Source organism: Gadus chalcogrammus, chromosome 15 (genome assembly GCF_026213295.1).
Source record: "Gadus chalcogrammus isolate NIFS_2021 chromosome 15, NIFS_Gcha_1.0, whole genome shotgun sequence".
Taxonomy (NCBI): Eukaryota; Metazoa; Chordata; class Actinopteri; order Gadiformes; family Gadidae; genus Gadus; species Gadus chalcogrammus.
Window position 1 is genome coordinate 5444484 of NC_079426.1, and position 20793 is coordinate 5465276.

The window sequence follows — 20793 nt, forward strand, 5'->3', positions numbered from 1 at the left end:
GTGTGTGTTTGTATCTGCATGTTGGCTAGTGTGTGTGTGTGTGTGTGTGTGTGTGTGTGTGTGTGTGTGTGTGTGTGTGTGTGTGTGTGTGTGTGTGTGTGTGTGTGTGTGTGTGTGTGTGTGTGTGTGTGTGGATGTGTGTGTGTGTGTGCAAAAAAGAGGCGGGCAAACTGTTGTTTCCCATTGGTTTGTTTTTTTTGCCATTCATTAAACCACATGTTGGTGGCGGTTTGCTTAGTGAAAGGGAAGCACTGGGTTGCGCCTTAAATGCTATTGTTTGGACAGTTCCCTTCCCTTATGCTTGTTTGTGGTCAGCTGGTGTAGCACAGTGCGTAGACTCTCGACATTTTCTCAGGCAGAGCCACATAACACTGTTTTTATAAGCCCGCTGGGAAGCAACCTTAAGTGAAACAAGGGCTTTAGTCTCCCACATCCAAACTGAAGGAGTTGTGGGGGTGAGGGTGGGGGGGGGGGGGGGGGGGGGGGCATGCAGGCATGCATAGGAAACAAATGGACTGAATAAATGCAATATCTGGTCAAACTAGGCACAGGAGGAATTACGGAGGATGTGGGAGATCAGTGAGAAGGTCCAATGCACTCATCCACACGGTTCAATAAATGAAACATCAACAAGGGGAGGGGGCCGTCAGCTTTACCTGCACTTAGCGGGAACATCTGATGTGAATTATTGCAGACGGAGCATGGACAGTTCTGGTGGTTCAATAATAAGCGTTTTCTCTTCGCCCAATATCGTTACTACATTCAGGGGCAAGGCAGCCTTGAGACTTCCCGTTGTGACTTGAAACGCATCGTCCGAGTATCTGATGAGTGGTACGGGTCTACAGCACCCCCTTGTGGATAAATAACTTGTATAATGTGCATCAGCGCCATAGAGCTGTGAAGGGCTTGTTAAATTAACAAACTATCTGACTATTCTGAATAAAAAACAAATCATCGGCTTCTAATGGAAACAAGACTAATAAAAAGTGTCTTCAACAGTCTGTCATCACAAACATGCCATAATAATAAAATATTAAATGGCCGCCAGATGTAACATTTGGACAGTAAAGAGGGCAGATGTATTTTAAGGTATCCTGATCTGAGACGTCCCACTTACCTTGATGACAAGTTTTTGAGGAGCCATGATTCTAGTCGACCACTCAGTTACCTTCAGTCAATAGGGGCCAGGGCTATCTGAAATAAATATAAAGCATAACGGTATAACAATTAACAGTGAAGTTGCCACATTCAAATATGAAATATCACCCATAACGTTACTAGAATGAGCTATGAGTTACTCCAATGTTACATTATTGTGTTAAATTTGCAACTGCGCCATTATGGCTGAACAAAGAGAATCAACATTGAAATATCTATCCATATCGTCTTTGACTTTTAAATATATGGCACTGACATAGTGTACCACATTTTCATAACCATCAGACTATACAACACCTCAGGCGAAGGTAGGCCTATCCTGTCTCTTTCTATCCATCCATCTCTCCCCCCCAACCAACCCCCACACATACTGGACAATGTACAATTGGATTATAGATAGATAGAGATTATAGATACATCTACCTCTGGCTCTCTTTAATTATGTGCAATATTGCTAGTTTTCTATTGACTTATATTGACTGATATTGTTGTATTTTCACTGTTTGTCCATTTTATAGTTTGTCAACTGTACTGTAATGTCTGTTGCTACTGGATACCTGCATTTCCCCAAGGGGGTGAATAAAGTATCCACTTACTTACTTAATATTACAATTGTACATTCACTCCGCTGCCACCCTTCGTTTGAAACGCGGCGGGATGACTTTATTATTGGTGACGTCAGATCACCGCATCCAGTCAGGGACAGTTTGCATCTATACACTGTAAGTAAACTTTTATGTTATCAGCAAACATGAAAAGATGAAGGCATTTTTAGTATACTAGTAGAGTAGTTAACGGCACCTTTATTCAACAAGGTTTAAAACAGGGGAAAAGTTAGGACATTTTCAGCAACTAACCGCTTCGCGCGAATGGACCCCAAAAGGACCCGAATGTTGTCGTTACAGAAACCGCTCGCCGAGCTAGAAAGTATGTTTATATTGACGAATTGTTTCGGGAAATACAACACAATAGCCATACTCCTATGTTTTATAATTAATTTACCGATTTAAAAAATATATAGATTCTTGCCGATCTAAATGTGTCTCTGTTATGATGTTTTTCTCATCAGGCAATATTGTAGCCCCCACTATTCCTACTACAGACTACAGACGCGTTATCCCTGACTCGGAAACCACTGGTAACATGGACAATAAGGTTATGACATATATCCCCGAATATTTGTAGAGAAGATACATATATTATGCAGGTGGATAATTGGACCTAACCGAAGACAAGTCAGTTGTCGTGCATGCTCTTTTAGTATGGCTTGGGGTTGTAGAATCCTATTGTCGACTGCTATTTAGGACCAAGTCATGTCTCGTCTCTCAAAGAAATCGCCAGCGTTGTGCACTGATCTGCCTCTTGAAAACCCTGATATTTGTCAAAAGCTGAACGTCTTCAAACAGCTTTTAACGTCGTGTTTCGGACCGAATGGAAAACTTAAGCAAGTCCATAACAACATAGGGGGTCACTCTGTTACTACATCCACTTCCGAGGTTCTCCTCCAGTCTGTGTCCCCGTCACACCCTCTCCTCAAGTTCATTGCAGCTTCTGTCCTCAACCATGTGGGTCGTTTCAGTGACTGTGGTTTGTTTGCAGCAATCCTTTGTTTTGCACTCATCGACCAGGCAAAGCTGTCTGGTCTCAGAAGAAACGTGTCCATCAGTATAAACCAATATCTGTTGGACATATGCACTGCATACCTCCACCAAGATGAATGTGGCTGCAAAGTGAAGTTGGACTTCAGCAGCAGCAAGAACTTGATCACATTAGCTCGGAGTGTCATCTCCAGCAAGCCAGCGTGCATGCTAAGAGAACAAGAAGCACTGCACATAAGCATGCTTGCTGTGCAAGCCTTTTTGCTAACAGTCCCATGTGAATCTCCTGGCAATGTCAGGCTAGGTAGCACAGTGACAGTGTCTGTCGAAGGCCCTCCTGTTGCACAATCTGCTGTGTTCCCTGGGTTGATGGTGGAGATACCAGATCATTTCAAACTTTCCAACAAGAATAACTTCCAATCCCAGCCAACGAAAATGGTGTTGTTCAGTGTGTCTCTCTCTGGGGACTTGTTTGAAACGGACGAGGGGACGGTGGAGGTGTACCATGGAGCAGACGTAGAGTCCCAGATCTTGGACCAGCTGCTGGTCTTGGGGCGGTGTGCGGTGGAGGACCGAGTGGAGCTGTTTGTGTGTCAGAAGGTCATCCACCCGGTGCTGCAGCAGTACCTCAATCAGCATGACGTCGTGGTGTTGGAAAGGCTTGGTGCTGCCCTCGTTGAACCCCTTGCTGAACTAACAGGTGGGCCCCATATCTATAATATATATGCATGTTTGTAATCTTATATGAATCGTATGATATAAATAATCTGTATAGCAGTCAAAACAACCGCTACTTACTGCTTGATAGAAAAATGAGAAGAAGATTCTCATTCTGATAAAAATGCTACTTTGAATAGGTGGGCTATTAATCCTACTTTTTAAAGTGCATCGAACATTGACGACCTGATTGATAATGTATTATTGGCATTGATATGTAATGTATTGTATGATCAGTATATTTTATCCAAAGTCTTCCATTTATATTTTATCTCAATTGTCACTCTCTTATCAGGTTCACAACCTTTGGCTAGTTTATTGTCCACGATACCACCAGAGGCGTACGGGCTCGCAAGAGGCCTGAATGTTAAAAACTTTGGCTCCAAGAAGATGCTCCATTTGGAAGCCCCCGGTGAAGCAGTGATCTGCACTATGGTCCTCTGCCACAGGAACCAGACCCTGTTGAGCGAACTGAAGGTAAACGTTGGGCAAGATTGTTAAACCTTTTAGAACGTTAGTTGTCTTTTTTTTCTTTTTTCTTTTTATCTCCATGAAGAGACGTTTAACATTCCCACCTGACATTGGACCACAGCACTACCGTATGGTAATAGTAGTGTACTACAAGTATTAAGCTATATATGTTCATCATATACATATTCATCGCAACAAACAGAGATAAGCTATGTGATCTGGTCTTGGGACTCTGGCAGCAGAACCATTTATTCATTCATAAAGTGGGAGTTTATACCTATTACATATTTCTAAAGCTTGCTTCTATTTCTGCAGAGGTCACTGTAACCATACAATAAGATCTGATGATGACAACACGATGATTCGTGCGGTTGTTTTATAGGTGGTGGTTCAGAAGGCCCAGCATGTGTTGAGGCTCACCCTGAGAGAGCCCTCTGCCCTGCTGGGAGGGGGGTGCACCGAGACCCACCTGGCTGCCTACGTTCGCTACGAGGTCCTGATCCCTCTCCCCCCTCTCCGCTGCGATAAGACTAAAAATGAAAATCAAACAATATCGTCGCTTGGTAGAGCATGTACCATTAAAGGCTTAGTCCTTTCTGCAGCAACCCGGGTTCGAATCCTGACCGTGGTCCTTCGCTTTATGTCTTCCCCCTCTCTCCCCCCAAAGCTTCCTTTCTATCTCCCTCAATAATAAAAAGACAATATAAAAATAAATAAAAACAATATCGTCCCCCGACAACACATCATCCAATCATACATTTTGATACATTCCTTCTTCCTTTGTACCGACACCATACAGACTTCTGAGCCGACCTCCACACTAATCACCTCTCTATTTCCCCCCTCACAGGGTATCAGAAGGGCGGCCGAGGCTACGTCGTCGCTCTGCTGCTCACCCACAGAGTACCTCCTCGGCACCGAGGCCTTCGCCCGCTCCCTGGAGGGCGTCGCCCGGGCTCTGGAGCACGACGGCGGGACCCCCATGGTGGACCTGACCCACGGCCACCACTGGGCCGTCCCCGTAGACGAGGCCCCGGACCTGGAGGGGAAGCCCCTGCGTCGCTGCGGCTGTGGCCTGGTGAGGGGCTCGTCCGTGGAGAGCTGGACCTTCCTGAGCACCAAGTACGCCGAGTTCTCTCCCGCCGTGCCGCCTGGAGGTCGTGCTAGCGCGGCGCAGCCAGCCGTACTGGACTGTTTCGCCGCCAAGATGAACGCACTGCAGGTTGCGGTGGAAACTGCTAATCTTTTGCAGGATATTCGATATATAGTTCAAGATAAAAACTAGGCCGTAGATGACAGATTCTATTTTAGTGTTGTGTATTATTGTGTGTTATTCCAAAGTAAATAGTTATTTTTTTTTTATTTTTTATTTTAGTTGCAGTTTTTAATCACAACACTAGGTGTGAGTATTGGCTCTGAATAGCGTGTGCAAGACCGTTCAATCGTGATTTATTAGTTACTGATATGTTTTTAAGCCACAGGAGTCATCAGCTCTTGGGCGTCCATAGAACATTTGTGTGTGGGGAAAAGTGATTCCTTACAACATGGAAGATATCATTCTGAAACATTTCTTGCCGCATTTTAAGCGGCCTCAGCCGCTTAAAATGCCACAACTGTAAGGTGAAAATGCCCTCAGTTTTATTCGATTTATACCAGATGCACTTATATAAACGTCTAGTGCAAAGATTATTTGGTCTATAAATATCCTTTGTCGTATGCTTGTTGTTTAACACATGATGCATCACATGAAAAATCAATCATTATTGATGACTTTCCTCACCACAGTGATACTTGGGGTCAGAACGCAGCTCTTTTCTAGAAGCTAGTTTATAAATATAAGTTTACAAATATGAAGCCTTAAATAAAGTAATGAAATCATTCCCATATGTGTTGCGTGTTACCTCCATAAAGTTATGTAACTACGCAATATTGCTTATTAGTGTGCAGCAGAAGGTCAACCATGTGTCTGCTTGAGCACTTCCTGTGTGTGTGCGTGTGTGTGTGTTTGTGTATGTGGCGTGTTTGTGTATGTGCCCATCATCACATCTGTTTGTCTCTACTTCAAAGCCATGTTTCTTTACGGTCATCTGATAGACATTACCAAACACTAATATAGTTATTAACTTCACAAAATGTTCAAGTTCAATGAGGAGGTATTTCAGTCCCGAGTTATCTCCCTAGGCAGACAGCAGAAACAGACCTGATACTTAGTGAAAAGTTCCCCTTCTTTGATCTATGGACCTTTGAAATACAAATAAGGATCGGGTATCTCATAAGAATTGGACAGGAGGCACCTTGTTCCACTTAGAAATTTCTGGAGGATCCTTCCTGTTTCTCCTTTCCCCCTGCAGTAGGCAAGGCAAGATTCGTAAAACTATTAAGATTATTAATACGTTACTATTACCCAAGTTTCATAATAGCAACAATATTTTGCGCTTATTGGTCAGGCAAAGCTGTCTGGCCTCAGAGTAAATGCGTCCATTAGTGTTAACAAATATCTGCCAGACAAATGCAACAATAACAACGGCAAAAGCGTTATTGATGAAGTGCAGTGGAAATATTGGCAGCCTCTAGACATCCAAGTGGTGTCGCCTCTTCATTCCGGGCAGCTGCTCACTATCTCAATCATACAGAGATAAGCTATGAATACATGCCATTTGGTGGAACGCTTTCATCCACAGCATCGTAATCCTAATAGCATCCAAGTTAAACAGTCTAAATACCATGTGCATGAATTCTTAGCATGGGGTAGTAGGAACCCCTAACCCGTATTGAAGCCCTCACTCTGGTATCTGTAGCTGCCACAGTAGCCTACTAAGCCTGTCGAATGAAACATACCTTGTTTTTACTTTGACTTTACTTTTGGAAAATCAATATCCTTCCTTCAAGAGCACAAACCCTTCTCCTTGATGCTATTGCAACTTCAAAATACGTTCCCCCAATTTACAAAATAGGCCTATCTATATCAGACCGATTAAGGTTCTGCTAGGGCCTTCAGTACAAAACCCTGATCAAACTTGACACTCCAGTTGCGCTCCATTACCTTGGGAAGTAGTGCATCCCGGCTGACACAAACTGCAGGTACATTCCCGCGCTGCTGCCTCTGTACCATGTCAGAAACTTGAGTGGTGAAGCCTGGATCGGGCAGGTAGCTCCTGGGGGAACCAGGCCTGCCACGATAGACCGACCAGTTGTAACCAGTTCTGCCAGAATTCCCGTCTAGCTTACACAGCTTATCAGGTTAGCATGGCTAATGCAACTCTGACTCCAGATTGGTTTGGACTGGGGCACCCTGTGTTCTCAGGGATCTGCCTATCTCAGCAGGGGATCAGTAAGAAAAAGACAGCATCGCTAACTCCTTCCCAAAATAGAAGGAGAGAGTGCGGCAAGTCAGACAAGAATTAGGACGCCACCTCTTAAACGTGAGGAAACCAACACAAGAATAGTTTGGGCAAAGTACTTTTTTTTTGCCTTTCGGTCACCAGTCTCTGTAAGGAAGCCATCTTGAGCTGCATGCTCATCATTAGACAGGATGTATTTTTTTGTACTGCTACACACTAACACGACATGTTAATAAAAAACATTTCAGCTTGTCGGCTGACAGCAGCCCAGGGGTTGGCTGAATATGCAGAGGTTGTTGGAGCCCCCAGCTTCTATGTCCCTCTTTCAGAAGTAAGGAACCAGAAACTCATATAAAAGTGGTTATATGGACCCCGCCAACACATTGCCCGGCAGGAGTCAGACCCAGGGCTCATAATGAATCACTCACTGGCAACCAGTGGGCTTTTGAATTGCCAGTTGGGGAGAAAACTGCAGTGCGACAGCATTTGGGTGGCCTGGCTGTTTGGGAAATGTCCTCTCTGACCTCAACCCTGGAAGGTCTCACCCATTTCTCAGCGCTAAGGAGCCATGGTTGGCAAGGAGAGAGACGACCACCATTACAGTAAATGACAACTGCTTGGTAACAGCAACAGGAAAATCAACGGTACCGTTTTAAAACAAGTTATTTTTAATGGGTCGGCAGTCAGATCGAATCGGGTTATTCAGAGTCCAACCCGTCAAGCTTCAACAGAGAAGGGGAAGGAATATGAGGAGTAACCCAAGTCTTTTGATTGAAAAAGGTGAAGAGAAATTTGAACATTTGAAGGTCAGTTTCTAGTTTGTGCAGTTTTAACAGCTAAAGAGGGGAACTAAGTATTCTCAAACAGAAAGATTGAAAGGTAGAGATACAAGGTCTGTCACTGTGAGATTACCGATTATCCTTCATGAATGCCAGTACTGTTGAACTCAATCACCCTTTTTAAAGAAACAGGGGACAGATTAATGCTTTATGAATGCATTATGAAATAGAACAAACAATACTAGCAGAGACAAATGCCACCATTCATTGAAGTAAGTAGTAATGAATGCTTGGTGAATGGAATTAGAATATTAGTTTACACCCTTTTATATCAACGTTTTATTGGGATGGAGTCTAATGGCAACACCCAATTCATGTTAATTGTACATTGAACTAAAATTGAATAAAAAATATAATTGATGGTTAAGGTTATCATTGGTGGAGGACAATTACCAACAAAAAAACGGCATGGGACCAGGAGAGGGATGTTCAGAAGAGGTAAGGACCACAATACTGGGAAATGGGAAGATTTTAGGTTTACTTGATTCATCATTTACTATAGCTCCCTCTACTGGTAAAATCGAGGTACGTTTGTATGCATATCGCATTAATGTGGACACACAAAGCTGTCTACATACATTATATTGTACACCACTGTTAAATGGGCATTTCATACATCCGTGTTTACAGACATTTGAATTATAATCTCTCAAATACGTTACTTTTTCGATTGCATGTTAGAGCAACACATCACTATTGTTCAATAAAGACAGGAGAATGCATCCATTTCAATATATTTTTACTTTTTTTGTAACATGAATCTTAAGCCTTGACTGTATTTTGGGATTTGTTTCCTCTGTGGAACCTGAGATTAGAAACAGCTCCTTTGCAGGAGTATTTAAGCAGTATATTTTGGAGGTGTTGTGACTTGTGAAATTCCATTCTCTATGCAAGAGAGATAATACAAAAAATAAAAACACATCTAACAATTAAACGGCAGAAAACAAACTCAAAATGAAGCCGTGCTGAGGTTCAGCTTAGGGCTTTGGGCAGGGGGGGGGAGACCACTCCCTACTGTAGGAAAGAAGATAACTTCAAGACAATACAGGGTCCTCAAAAAAAAGAAGATACATATAGAGAGAAACAAACCAGAGCGTATGGTGTAAAATAAGACAAGGAAAAGTATGGTTTTCAGTGTGCAGCAGTGATCCGAAGGCACAATAGCACAGTGTGTCATGCTTTAGTGGTGTTCTTCACTGATTCGATGAGTCAAGGCCGACTCGCTTTTTCAGTTGTGCGGTCAATAGATTTTGACCAGTTGGCTATCTTAACATTAACAAACCTCAACCAATTCCCATGTTGAAACCAGAAACCAAGGTTTTTATTTTCTAAAAAGGAGGGGTGCTAGGAGTGCATCATTTTAAAATTGGTAAACACTTGACTTCAGCAGAAGGATCCACCAGTAACAAGAGAATAGATTCAGTGAGGCACACAGAAAATGTGCTGCAACGCTACATTTGACTGAGTCCTTGAGTCGGTTGCCCAGAAGACCATTTGTAACATTGACTAAATTACCTGTTTAAATAGATTTAATCATATTTTTTTATCCTAAGGTCTGTAGAACGTTATGGATTCAAATTAGTAGTTGTATGTTCACACAGCATGAAGACAGCAGTCAGACACTGCCAATACATCTATTCAGTGCTACGAGGGGGTCGCTGGAAAACTGGGTACAGCTAAACAATGGGGAGCATAAATGACAACACTTTCTCGTTCAATTGTACCACCACACTGCTTGTAAATACTAGTAAATCTAAGAAAAACTAACAAAATCTGATTAAATAAAGAGAAAAAATGATGCATAAAGGATTATATTTAAATCGACTAGTATAAGTATAATAGTAGTAAATGTATTTGGTATGTACAGCAGTGGGTTAGTGAACTGGGTTGAATGCAGCCCTTTAGCAGCCACACCAATAAGCAGGTTTGTACAAACCGTGGTAGTAGCAACCCCTATTATCAGTCAGCATAATGCTTGAGGATGTCGGTCAAACCCATTTCTTCCAGGTGACCTCGAAATGCTCTTGAATCATTTTAGAAGTTTCTCTTTAATCATACTTTCTCAGGGGGAAAAAAAAAAAACACGAGCACACAGGAGGAGAGTCGCGATAAAATGAAATTTACATTTCAACTTGTATCCTCAGTCCTATTTAGAGGAGTAAAAAGTGGACTTGACCAACCCCAGTCCTTACGAGATCCAAAATACCCCCTCCTCCTCCTACCCTACGCACCCCAAAATACCCAGCACGCCCCCCCCCCCCCCCCCCCGCTACTGAACCATAGGCTCCTATAAATCAGCAAAACTGCAATCCCAGCAAAACGGTCCACCCCCCCACCGAGGGGAGATCGGCGGGAGAGCTAAGCGAGGATGATGGAGGGAAGTCATTGGCATTCTAGGTTCTCTAGGTCCTTCCTGCAGATGGTGGGTGCTCAGTGGGTGACGGTGGTGGTGGGGGGGGGTTTGGATCAGGTTATGGCAATAGGCAGTGGTCCCCTCCCCCACGGGGCAGACCTCAATGAACTATGAGAGCCCCGGCGGCGTAGCTCACAGAGCTGTCCTGCCAGTTCCGGCATTCGCTCGATTGGGCGTAGTTCAGGAAGGAGAAGTTCATTTCTAAACCGTTCTTCCTCAGCTCCGCCACCGCCTGCAAAGCAACGAATCAAAAAAAATCGGACACATTGACGATCAAAGTCGTCCAAAAGGAACACGCAGTGTGGAACAAGACCTCCAGCTCGTCTTCCAGAACCAGACCATTATCATTCCTTACAGCTGTCCTTACTAATGTTAAGGCCTAAACATAGTTCCTAATTTGAGGGATGTTTCGGGTTTAGTTGGGAGGTGGTAGCACTTACGTTTAGTAGCACTCCAATGGGGTGACGGCCACAGATGGTGTTGTGGTATTTCTTCAAGTAGTTGGTGAAAGACATCGGGTCCAGCTGCTCTATAATGCCCATCCCCTTCAGAGGCCGGACGGCAAGAGACATTAGGATTGTTTAAGAAGAGATTTAACTAACTAACAACCAACTAACTTTCTTAAGACACATTCTATGTTAAGCACAGTTTAGATCTGGACCTACCATTTTATCAAGGTTCTCAATGGATCTGTAGATCTCTCCTTGGGACTCATCGTAATACGTGTATCGAAAACGCTGACCTAAACAGGTAGGTAGAAGGAATGTCAGCTACACCACCAGCTAGTGGAAAACAACATACACAATCATGATCAAGGTTTTCAACAGCTGGACATAATGGAGGCGGCACTCACCCCAGTGGCAGAAGTCGGATGAGATGATGAACAGATTGGAGGGGTCCGCCAGGTACTTGCTGAACAGTGCTCCGTACTCCTGTTCCTTAGTCTCGCTCAGTGCACCCACCAGCACAGGGACGATGCTAAACTCATCTTTGTGGCTGCAGATAGGATGGTGGCATACTTTTACTACGTGTCCTACACTGCATATGTCGTGGGGTGTGTGCGAGACAATTAAGAGTTCATTGATAGGTCAATGTACAAATAAGACAACAAATCTGACCAATGATATGAAAAAAGGTGAGAGCTGTTGCTACCTTCTAGAGGAAAAGCTAAGGGGGACTCCTCCACTAAGGACTTCTATGGAACTCTTTCGAACCTTTCGGAAGGTGAGCCCCCTACGCTGCTGACATTTTAGGCGCACACACTACGACGGTAGATGCTCGACTCGTTCCATTACCTGCTCCCAGCGTTTCAGTAGCTAGAAACGGCCTTTGAACTGCTGCCCACCACACAGAAGGCTACATTAATTATGCATGTCCAACACATGCCATGGGTGAGCGTAGCACTTTGTAGCGGTACTTTGGGGGCTATGTATCGAAATCTGAGTTAATTTCAAGTGGAAGAAGAAAACAAAAGATATGGTTATTAGCTCCCGGTGTATCGGTGCCAAGTGCCGAAAACCTTGGCACACAGGAAGCAAGGTGTGCCGTACGTTGTTCTTGTAACATAGGCTCTACAGTACAACATGGTAGCCTGCTCACCTCTCCATGGCTTTCGCGGTGTAAGGCAAGTGCATTTCAATACTGTGCTCGTCCTCGTCTGTCTGCAGACTCATCCGCTCAAACATGCCTGTTTTCCAGAGGTCAGCATAAACTGGAAGACAAGTGGGGGTGGTACTTCAGTGTGCATATATAACCTTGTTCAAATCTCTCGGGGTTGGATTGCTTTTGTTTCAACGGCGAGGAGGAAGGTACTTTAAAGACATCTCTGTCGATGCTCTGCGGCACTCCGGCCCTGGTTATTAATCACACCATTGCCCTCTGAGCAAGGGAGGCGTCTGGTCTCTCCAAGCACTGTATAAAGCCTGCATGGCACAGCTTTCTGGACTAGAATAATCAAGAGAACCGTTTTTTTCCTTTTCCATCACTCTTTAGTATTATAGGATTATACAAGATGATTATAGCAGAACAAATAGGCACAGTGTGGCTCTGTGTGTTATTTCCCCATGCCGTTTATGAGTGAAGCTGTGACATATCATCCAATACCAATTTAATGAGACACAGTCAATACCCTTCTGGTCGATCCTCAGGTCATAGAGGGGTGTTTTGTAGACCTCGGCAAGGGAGAGGGCACAGCGGGACAGGGGCACGTGGTGTGAGGGTCCCAGAATAAACACCCTACGACTGGAGCAACAACAGGACTTTACCTCACTGAATCCAAGACACATGCCCCCCACCACTGCCCATCACAGATTGTCACTCTCTACCGACTATTGCAATCTATCAAACATGAGGCGTTTCACTAGGGTGTGAAGCAGTGGCAGCAAATGACTCACGTAACAGAGGGGTCCACTTGTTTGTATGCATGGGCTGCGCAGGCACCACAATAGGTGTAGCCGGCGTGGCTGGAAAACAAAGATGCAATATTAGCAGTGGACACCATGGCATTAATCATTGCGGTGAGTCATGAATCCATTTCTACTTACGGTGCAATGATGGCTCTTGCAGGTCCAATGGTGGACTGTGCCTGAGACAACCAGCTATCTAGTTGTGCATTCAGCTGTGATCCTGGGAAATAAACAGAAAATACATGTATGCATTTAGTTATTCATTCGATACAGCTTTCCATTCAAATAAAATTGGTACAACTCGAGTTTATTAGAAACCAGAGAAATTGCTTCTACATATGAATCTTTATATTCTGGTCAAGTGGTTAGAATATTTGGTGCAAACATGGTTTGGTTTATACATCCAAATAGAATGAGAAGTAAACGCGAATGTGGCTGACATCCATGACCCATCAACATACATGATGGCTAAAGGGGTTGGCTAGGTTAAACAGTCTGGAAAAACAAGCAGGAGGGGCATGGATGACGCTAGAGCAGGGCTGATTTTGCAGAGAAGCTATATGGTTGGTACGGTGGGGGAGGGGGTCTTTGTGGCAATATGAACCTTCAATGTTTTGCACAGCCATTATCAATCCTTTGTTCACACACAGCGGGACGAACTATATGTTTTGCGTGGACTCATCAATCTGAAATATCTCCGTAAATCAAACATCTTCAAAATGACTACATTATGACATCTGCCAGCCTAGCTGCCTGGGCCGGATAGTCCTGCAATACAAGACAAGCTGACTGTTCTTCCTTTCATACAACACCCTGATCTAAAAAAAAATCCAAATAAATAATGGCAGAAGTCAAATACGGGAATGTATATTGTCCATCCACTGACAAATTTCTTAACGGGATTAAAACCACCATTGCAGCAAATGCAATAATGGAGAAGCACAGTGGACGGCAGCTAGCTCAGATCAGTAGCTGGATTAGTTGAACCTCACCCTCCGAGGTGTCAAACCAAAACTACAGATGTCACTGTCACTACCACCACTAGACAGAAAATGTTAGGAGGGCGAGCAGGAGAGAGGACGGGCTGGAGGACCGTCGATCTGCGGGTTAAAGCCCTGTCTGTAGCGGGGTGGTGTGCTAGCGCTGCGGTCGGCGGACAAGTTACCCGAGGAGGAGTACCAGCTGCCGGCGTGACTTGCTTCTCTGCACACCACTCGGTTCGACATCTTGGATCCAAAGCTGCCTATCTTGGTTCTCTGAACTCTGGTCGGGTTGAAAAAACACCACCACGGAATCGTTTTTTAGATAAAATAGAGTGCTTTGTCTCGTTGAGTTCAGGGGGTAGCTCAGACAGAAAGCTACCGGACTAGCAGGCTTTGGTGTACAGTCTGCCTGTAGTTCTTTTTATCTTCTTTTTTTAACCGGTTATAAAAAGGAATGACTAGGTAATCGACTACCTTTATAATCAAGCAAAAAAAAGTCCTGTAACTGTCTTTGTAACGAGGGTTTAGTGGGCAATTGCAGGCTTGTCAGAGTAGTGTTGTTCTGGGGCAGAATACTGATCGTGGAGGATATGGAGGCAGGTAACGGGGCGTGTCTGAAATAGGCGCGTCACAGTGTGGTCGTTTCTTAACCAATGAACGACAGGTGTAAAATGAGACGCCAGTCCTACGGGCGTGGCTATCGTTTGGCATAAGCTCGTTTATTGTGCCAGTTCAGCCCGGGTCACGTGCAATAAATTCTCGAGATTTTACAACAATATGTAGATGTGTACAGATGGACTCCAATATTTAAAGTTGGAAAAAAAATGAAAACATGCCCAATATCCCTCAAGCATATATGAAGGAGGCATAATCGAGATTCACAGTTAACTTACTAACATCTATTAAAACTCCTAAGCAATCCATTCCTTTTTTTTGTTACAACATTTTACGAAGTCAATTAATTATAATTAATTATAATTTCGACAGTAAGGAAGTAAAATCATATGTCAAAGAAGGTCGACAAAAGACTATCGCCAATGTTCTAGTCCTAGGCCTCTGATTGGTCAAGTGCTGATGACCAAGGCGGAAGTAGTAACCTTTGTGATGTTTACGTTTTGTTCTCTGAGCAGGAAACAGTCAGCCTTTACTTGCCCGTATCCCAATTATTGCCTTAATTAAGACATTATTGATTGTGAAAAAGCTTTTAGTACAAGTTCAAGACTGAGCTACAAACTATATGTCACGTCTACGAGCCAACTTGCAGTGATGGCGTCCAGAATGAGTAGCAGCAAAGGCAAAAGCAATAGAGACATTATTAAAGGCTATCATAAACAGGCATTCGAGTACATATCCGTAGCGCTAAGGATCGACGAGGATGATACAGGTTTGTGTATTGTATTTTTATCATGTGTCTGTTATGATGTGTAGCAGTGGGCTTGCTCATCGACATGTTCCCCTGTCTTTCGAATGACAGGAGTCAAAGAGGAGGTTGTCCAGTGGTACAAGAAAGGCATTGAGGACCTTCAACGTGGGATTGCCGTAGAAGTCACAGGAGAGGGTAGGGTCGCACTTCGATCGAACACATGTTGTGTATGCGTTTTGACATGCCCCTGCTGACTTCCCGGTTCACTCTCTTTATGTTAAAGGAGACCAGTATGAAAGTACAAAGAGACTCCAAGATAAGATGGTCAACACTCTCGACATGGCAAAAGATCGGGTCTCACTTTTGGGTAAGTGCATTTTAGCTTGTCATTTAGACTTTCAATAAAGTGATATATCATTTGAATATTAGTTGACTGCCCGCCCCACTAAGCAATCAGCTACAGCAAAAGTTCAATTTTTTAAAACCTAATTTTAATTTTTGTTTGTCCTCATGTTTCTAGAATAACAACAAATAGGGTTGACAATAATGAGAGACAATTGATAGGCCTAGGAAGAGTGGCGTATGATGGAAACATTAAAACACCCCGTCGAGCAGCTAGATTGTCAGACATGCCTCATGCCAACTCTAAACCAAAGTAGTGGAGCTGCTAAATGTGAATATTATTATATTTTATGTATATTCTACAGAGGCCACTTTGGAATCTACAAGAGGCCTCCCAGCTCCCAGAAGTCCCCAGAATGGTGGAAGCCAGCCGGCCCCCCAACCCAAGCCTGCCCCAAAAGGCCCGGCTGCAGCTGGTGGCGCCTCCAGTCAGGTCAGGCCGCCCCCCCCTGGCAGGCCAGCCCCCAGAACCATCAACCCAAAGGTGAACTTCACAGAAAGTGTAGAGTGGTTATGAACAGTAGAACAAAATTTCTAACGCTTGTGTTGCTTGAACGGAAAATGTTTTGCCTGCATGTATGTAAATGATGGCACCCATTGAACTCCTGATCATCCCTGGAAGGAGGGATCCCCACTCTGCGTTCCTTCTCAAGATTTCTTCCTTGCTAATTAAGGGAGTTTCTTTTTTGTCCTCTGGGGGGCTAGGGTTAGAGGGGTAACATACATATATGGCCTGTTAAGCCCTTTGAGACTGTACCTGTGATTAACGACTATACAAATAACATTGAATTGAATTCATGTTTTGTGAATTTCAATTCCCCAAGGTTACCCCACAGGCAGGCAGAGGGCCGACTGTTAAAGGTGCGGCAGCGTCGAAGCAACCCCGCAAGAGTGATATGAAAAACTTCAAAAACGTTGACAGCAAACTGGCCAACATGATCCTCAATGAAATTGTTGACAGGTAAAAAATAAGTTAACTTCACTTGAAAATGTAGCCACTTCTTATTTAGCACCCGAACGTCGATGAATAAGAGGTTTCTTTGTTTGCTCATTGCAGTGGACCAGCCATATCTTTTGAGGACATTGCCGGACAGGAACTAGCGAAGCAAGTGCTTCAAGAAATTGTCATTCTTCCCGCATTGAGGCCAGAGGTACATCACATGTAATACCGCGCATGCATGTGGTCTTAGGTTTAGTGGTCAGGTTCTCCATCTTCATTCTGTGTAAAGCAAACCCCACCGATACACCAGTGACCACTGAATCTTACCCCGTTCAGCTCTTCACCGGCCTGAGGGCTCCAGCCAGAGGGCTGCTTTTGTTTGGTCCCCCTGGGAATGGAAAGACCATGTTGGTGAGTTACCATGACAGATGTTGCCGTGTCAAATATTGTATATATTTGTGGTCCCTATTCTCAACAAAGACAAATGGCAGATGTTTATGCAGCAGTATCGCCTTTTTTCCTCTGTTACCTGTCCTGTTGCCAGGCCAAAGCAGTCGCCAGGGAGTCTGACTCTACCTTCTTCAACATCAGCGCTTCTACCCTGACCTCTAAATACGTGAGCTCATTTTATTACTGGCAAGTTTCAGCGAGATCAGAGGGATAATAATAATAATAATAAATGAAATTTATATAGCTCTTAATATGGTACTCTATGACGCTTTACATATTGCCCTATCTAAACTATGTAACAGACATATATTAAGACAGACTAGGATTAAAAGAAAAACAGAGGTTAAACATGAAGATTAAGGTGGGAGTTAGGTTGGGCAGGCTAGTGTAAAAAGGCATGTTTTGAGGGCAGATTTGAAAGAAGAGAGGGTTGGAGAGACTTTGATGTGGGAGGGGAGGGAATTCCAAAGGGTGGGCGCAGCAACTGAGAAGGCCCGATCACCCCAAGTCCGGCGCCTAGTCCGCGGGACTTGTAGCAGGATGGCAGAGATGGACCTGAGGAATCGGGAGGGGGCGTGGTGATGGAGGAGGTCGGAAAGGTAGGGGGGGGGGGCTAGGCTGTTGAGGGCCTTGTAGGTGATGAGCAAGATTTTGAAGTTGATTCGGTGTTTAATTGGAAAAAGAAATGCTAGGTAGGTATGTCATTGCTGTGGGTTATGAAAGCCATTGTTGTATTGGTTCAATTTCTGCCAAAGGTGGGAGAGGGTGAGAAACTTGTGCGAGCTTTGTTCGCTGTCGCCCGGGAACTACAGCCATCAATCATCTTCATTGGTGGGTCATTATGTATTGTGAAACTTTGTAAACAAATGTCACATGTTCAAATGTACAGCCTGGGAAATGCTGATTTGAACAGCCTTTTTCATCAGCTTTAACATATTGATCATACTGAGCACCTGAACATGTGTAGACATTCTTTGCTCAGTTGTACATTCCATTTACATTACCTACATTTATGTACATATTCATCGGCGCACCTCTACTTTATATTTATAATATATTTAAATACTCTCAATATATACATAACCAACCGGATATATGCTATGTTCCCTATTTTCATATACTCTGGAATTGTGCTGGTGTTTTATTTGTACTATGTGTATTTTTGCTAGTCTTGCCATATTTTTGCTCCTATTTGTGACTTGTGGATTTGCCACTTGAGGAAGTTCGGTGTTCAGTCTGGCCCTGTGTTATACCGTGACCGATGACAAACAAGAGACTTGGACTGTGATATTCTGTGTGGTTCAGACGAGGTGGACAGCCTGCTCTGCGAGAGGAGGGAAGGAGAGCATGATGCCAGCCGTCGCCTGAAGACCGAGTTCCTCCTCCAGTTCGATGGCGTAAGACGAGCTTCACTTTACTTCAGTCTCGAGAGAAACTGAAAATCTGCACAGTTGTATAAGTGCAGACTTTTCCTGAACACCTGCTTTTTTTTTTTTTTTTTCCTGGTTCAGGTGCAGTCAGGGGGGGATGACAGAGTACTAGTCATGGGAGCAACAAACCGGCCCCAGGAGCTGGATGAGGCAGCACTGCGGTACACACACACACACACACACACACACACACACACACACACACACACACACACACACACACACACACACACACACACACACACACACACACACACACACACACACACACACACACACACACTATTGTCTCCCTTTCAACATTAAAGGTTCGCTATTACTCGATCTGTCCTCAAGTGTGCTAACCACAACATTCTTAACTTATTAATATGCATGCTTTTCCCTGTCAGACGCTTTGTCAAAAGGATATACGTGGCCTTGCCGGATGAAGAAGTAAGCACTATGTTTTCATCCGTCGATTGCCTTTTCTAAATGTCCTTTCTTTCTTTTTGTCTTGGAGAAAGCAGTGAATGTTAATGTGCCTATGATGTGTCAATTCTAACCTCCAGACTAGACTCAAGCTGCTCACACATCTCCTAGGAAAGCAAGGAGAGCTACTGAACCAAAAAGAGCTTGCACATCTTGCCAAGTGGGTGCCTCTCTATCCTCTAAGACCTCATTTGCACACTATTCCCCTCCCACAGTCGTGAATCTATTAAGTCGGCCATGACATCACCCTAATACCATGGTGTGCATTTTCAAAAGGGTGACAGCTGGTTACTCAGGAAGTGACCTCACCTCGTTAGCCAAAGACGCCGCTCTGGGACCTATCAGGGGTAAGGATGTTCCCGGTTAAATATATACTCTCATTTCATTACAACTGCCACTTTGTTTTGAAAGCGGCTGCTAATTATTTTTTTACACGCAGAAATGGGACCCGAACAGGTGAAGAGCGTAGCGATAAGCGAGGTGAGGCATTGCATTCAACATGTTCATGTTTGGTACAGGTGTATACTCAGTTAGGGTTTATTTACATCACATTTACATTTACATTTAGGGCATTTAGCAGACGCTTTTATCAAAAGCGACTTACAATAAGTACATTTGTCAGAAGAAAGGGATCAACAATGTATCGCTGCCAGTTCAGTAAGGACTGTTCATAGAACCAAGTGCCAAGCACTCATAATTTTTAGGTTTACCCATTCACCGTATACAACAAAGATAGCTAGGAGATGATGCTACACAATGCTAAGAAGAGCAAGGATGTACAACATACAATAAGTGTGTAAGAGGGGTGTGGGGGGAGGCTATGCAGAGTCTAGGTGAACTCGGCAGCCAATACAAACTTGTTTCTTTACCTTCAGATGCGGCGCATGAGGCTGAAGGACTTTGAGGATTCCCTGAAGCGTATCAAGCCCAGTGTCAGCCCACAGACCTTGGGTCTGTATGTGAAATGGAATAAAGACTTTGGGGACACGACAGCTTTCTAAATGCATGGAACTAATCAGTGGGCACTGTAAAATACATTGGCTACTAATTTGAATGTATTGGCACTGACTGCCATGCAGTTTGTCCCCAATGCCTGACCTTTCTGTTTATTTCTTGAATTTCTACCTCTGGTACTTGGCACAATGTGAGGTAGACCTATAGTATTTTATTTGTGCATTGAAATATTTAAACTATATTAACAGCATTAACCTAATTAGACCTTTAGAAAGCGATTAGGGGGTATTCATTAAAAAACTGTTTAAGATGTGTGTTGTACAGTATTGCTGGTCCCGACAATGCAGTTTAGTATTTTTTTTATCCCCTATTTATATAGGTTGAAAATAAGGGTTTTCAGGGGCTTTATTTAAATAATTGGGTTAATTTGCTCCATTCATAATGACTTTTGATATGTTTTTACTGCTGTACTGTAATACTCCCTGCCCTCCTGAAGAGGGCAGCAAACTTCTCCATACTACATCGCGCTTGCTCAGTAGTGAGCAACGTAAAGCGTTGATAAATTAATTAGAGCGTTTGAATTTTGTTTTTATTTGCGAATGCATCATACTAACATACAATAAATAAAATCATATGCAACTGATTTACCGAGGTAACGTCTTTATATTAGATAATGCCAGACTATGCAACCTTTCTTTGTTTCACCTTTTTCTACACTTGGTTGAATATAAAATAAGCGTTTTAGTTGGTTTACCTGTGATTTTCAGTTAGTGTGTGCACGTCCGTGTAATAATACAACTGAAATAGCTAAGTGCAGCGGTTTAGCTCCCGTTACCCAAACTGTCATCAAATCACACACAG

At 43.6% G+C, this 20793-nt stretch overlaps 4 protein-coding genes across 6 annotated transcripts in view; 2 read left to right on the forward strand and 2 right to left on the reverse strand.

Annotated features, from left to right (window-relative positions):
* Positions 1-2054, reverse strand: part of slx4ip (SLX4 interacting protein) — a 35315-nt gene extending 33261 nt beyond the window's left edge. Inside the window, exons 1-3 of one of the 3 annotated variants that reach the window (XM_056608956.1) lie at positions 1960-2025; positions 1759-1878; positions 1118-1194 (exon numbers count right to left, since the gene is read on the reverse strand). In XM_056608956.1, the coding sequence (XP_056464931.1) occupies positions 1118-1144 (27 nt within the window). In that variant the 5' untranslated portion in view covers positions 1145-1194; positions 1759-1878; positions 1960-2025. Of the gene's footprint in view, positions 1-1117; positions 1195-1754; positions 1879-1959 lie in introns of all 3 variants that reach the window. The other 2 variants (XM_056608957.1, XM_056608958.1) reach the window with 2 other exon arrangements.
* A 193-nt stretch (positions 2055-2247) lies between these two features.
* On the forward strand, positions 2248-5843 carry mkks (MKKS centrosomal shuttling protein). Its single transcript, XM_056608960.1, has 4 exons — positions 2248-3456; positions 3769-3950; positions 4327-4437; positions 4795-5843. Exons 1-4 carry the CDS (start codon positions 2472-2474, stop codon positions 5227-5229), a joined length of 1713 nt encoding a protein of 570 aa, XP_056464935.1. The 5' UTR covers positions 2248-2471; the 3' UTR covers positions 5230-5843.
* Positions 5844-7963: 2120 nt separating this feature from the next.
* Positions 7964-14528, reverse strand: memo1 (mediator of cell motility 1). Its single transcript, XM_056609700.1, has 9 exons — positions 14108-14528; positions 13081-13162; positions 12931-12999; positions 12666-12778; positions 12137-12248; positions 11391-11533; positions 11203-11279; positions 10978-11082; positions 7964-10769 (listed from the first exon to the last, which is right to left on the reverse strand). The coding sequence occupies exons 1-9, from the start codon at positions 14166-14168 to the stop codon at positions 10638-10640; spliced, it is 894 nt and encodes a 297-aa protein (XP_056465675.1). The 5' UTR covers positions 14169-14528; the 3' UTR covers positions 7964-10637.
* Positions 14529-14980: 452 nt separating this feature from the next.
* Positions 14981-20593, forward strand: LOC130404476 (spastin-like). The gene is made up of 16 exons (XM_056609228.1): positions 14981-15309; positions 15400-15483; positions 15572-15655; positions 15996-16174; positions 16515-16651; positions 16748-16841; positions 16967-17041; positions 17175-17246; positions 17836-17911; positions 18386-18477; positions 18592-18671; positions 18900-18942; positions 19059-19138; positions 19255-19325; positions 19418-19458; positions 19854-20593. Exons 1-16 carry the CDS (start codon positions 15192-15194, stop codon positions 19977-19979), a joined length of 1452 nt encoding a protein of 483 aa, XP_056465203.1. The 5' UTR covers positions 14981-15191; the 3' UTR covers positions 19980-20593.
* Positions 20594-20793: the final 200 nt, after the last annotated feature.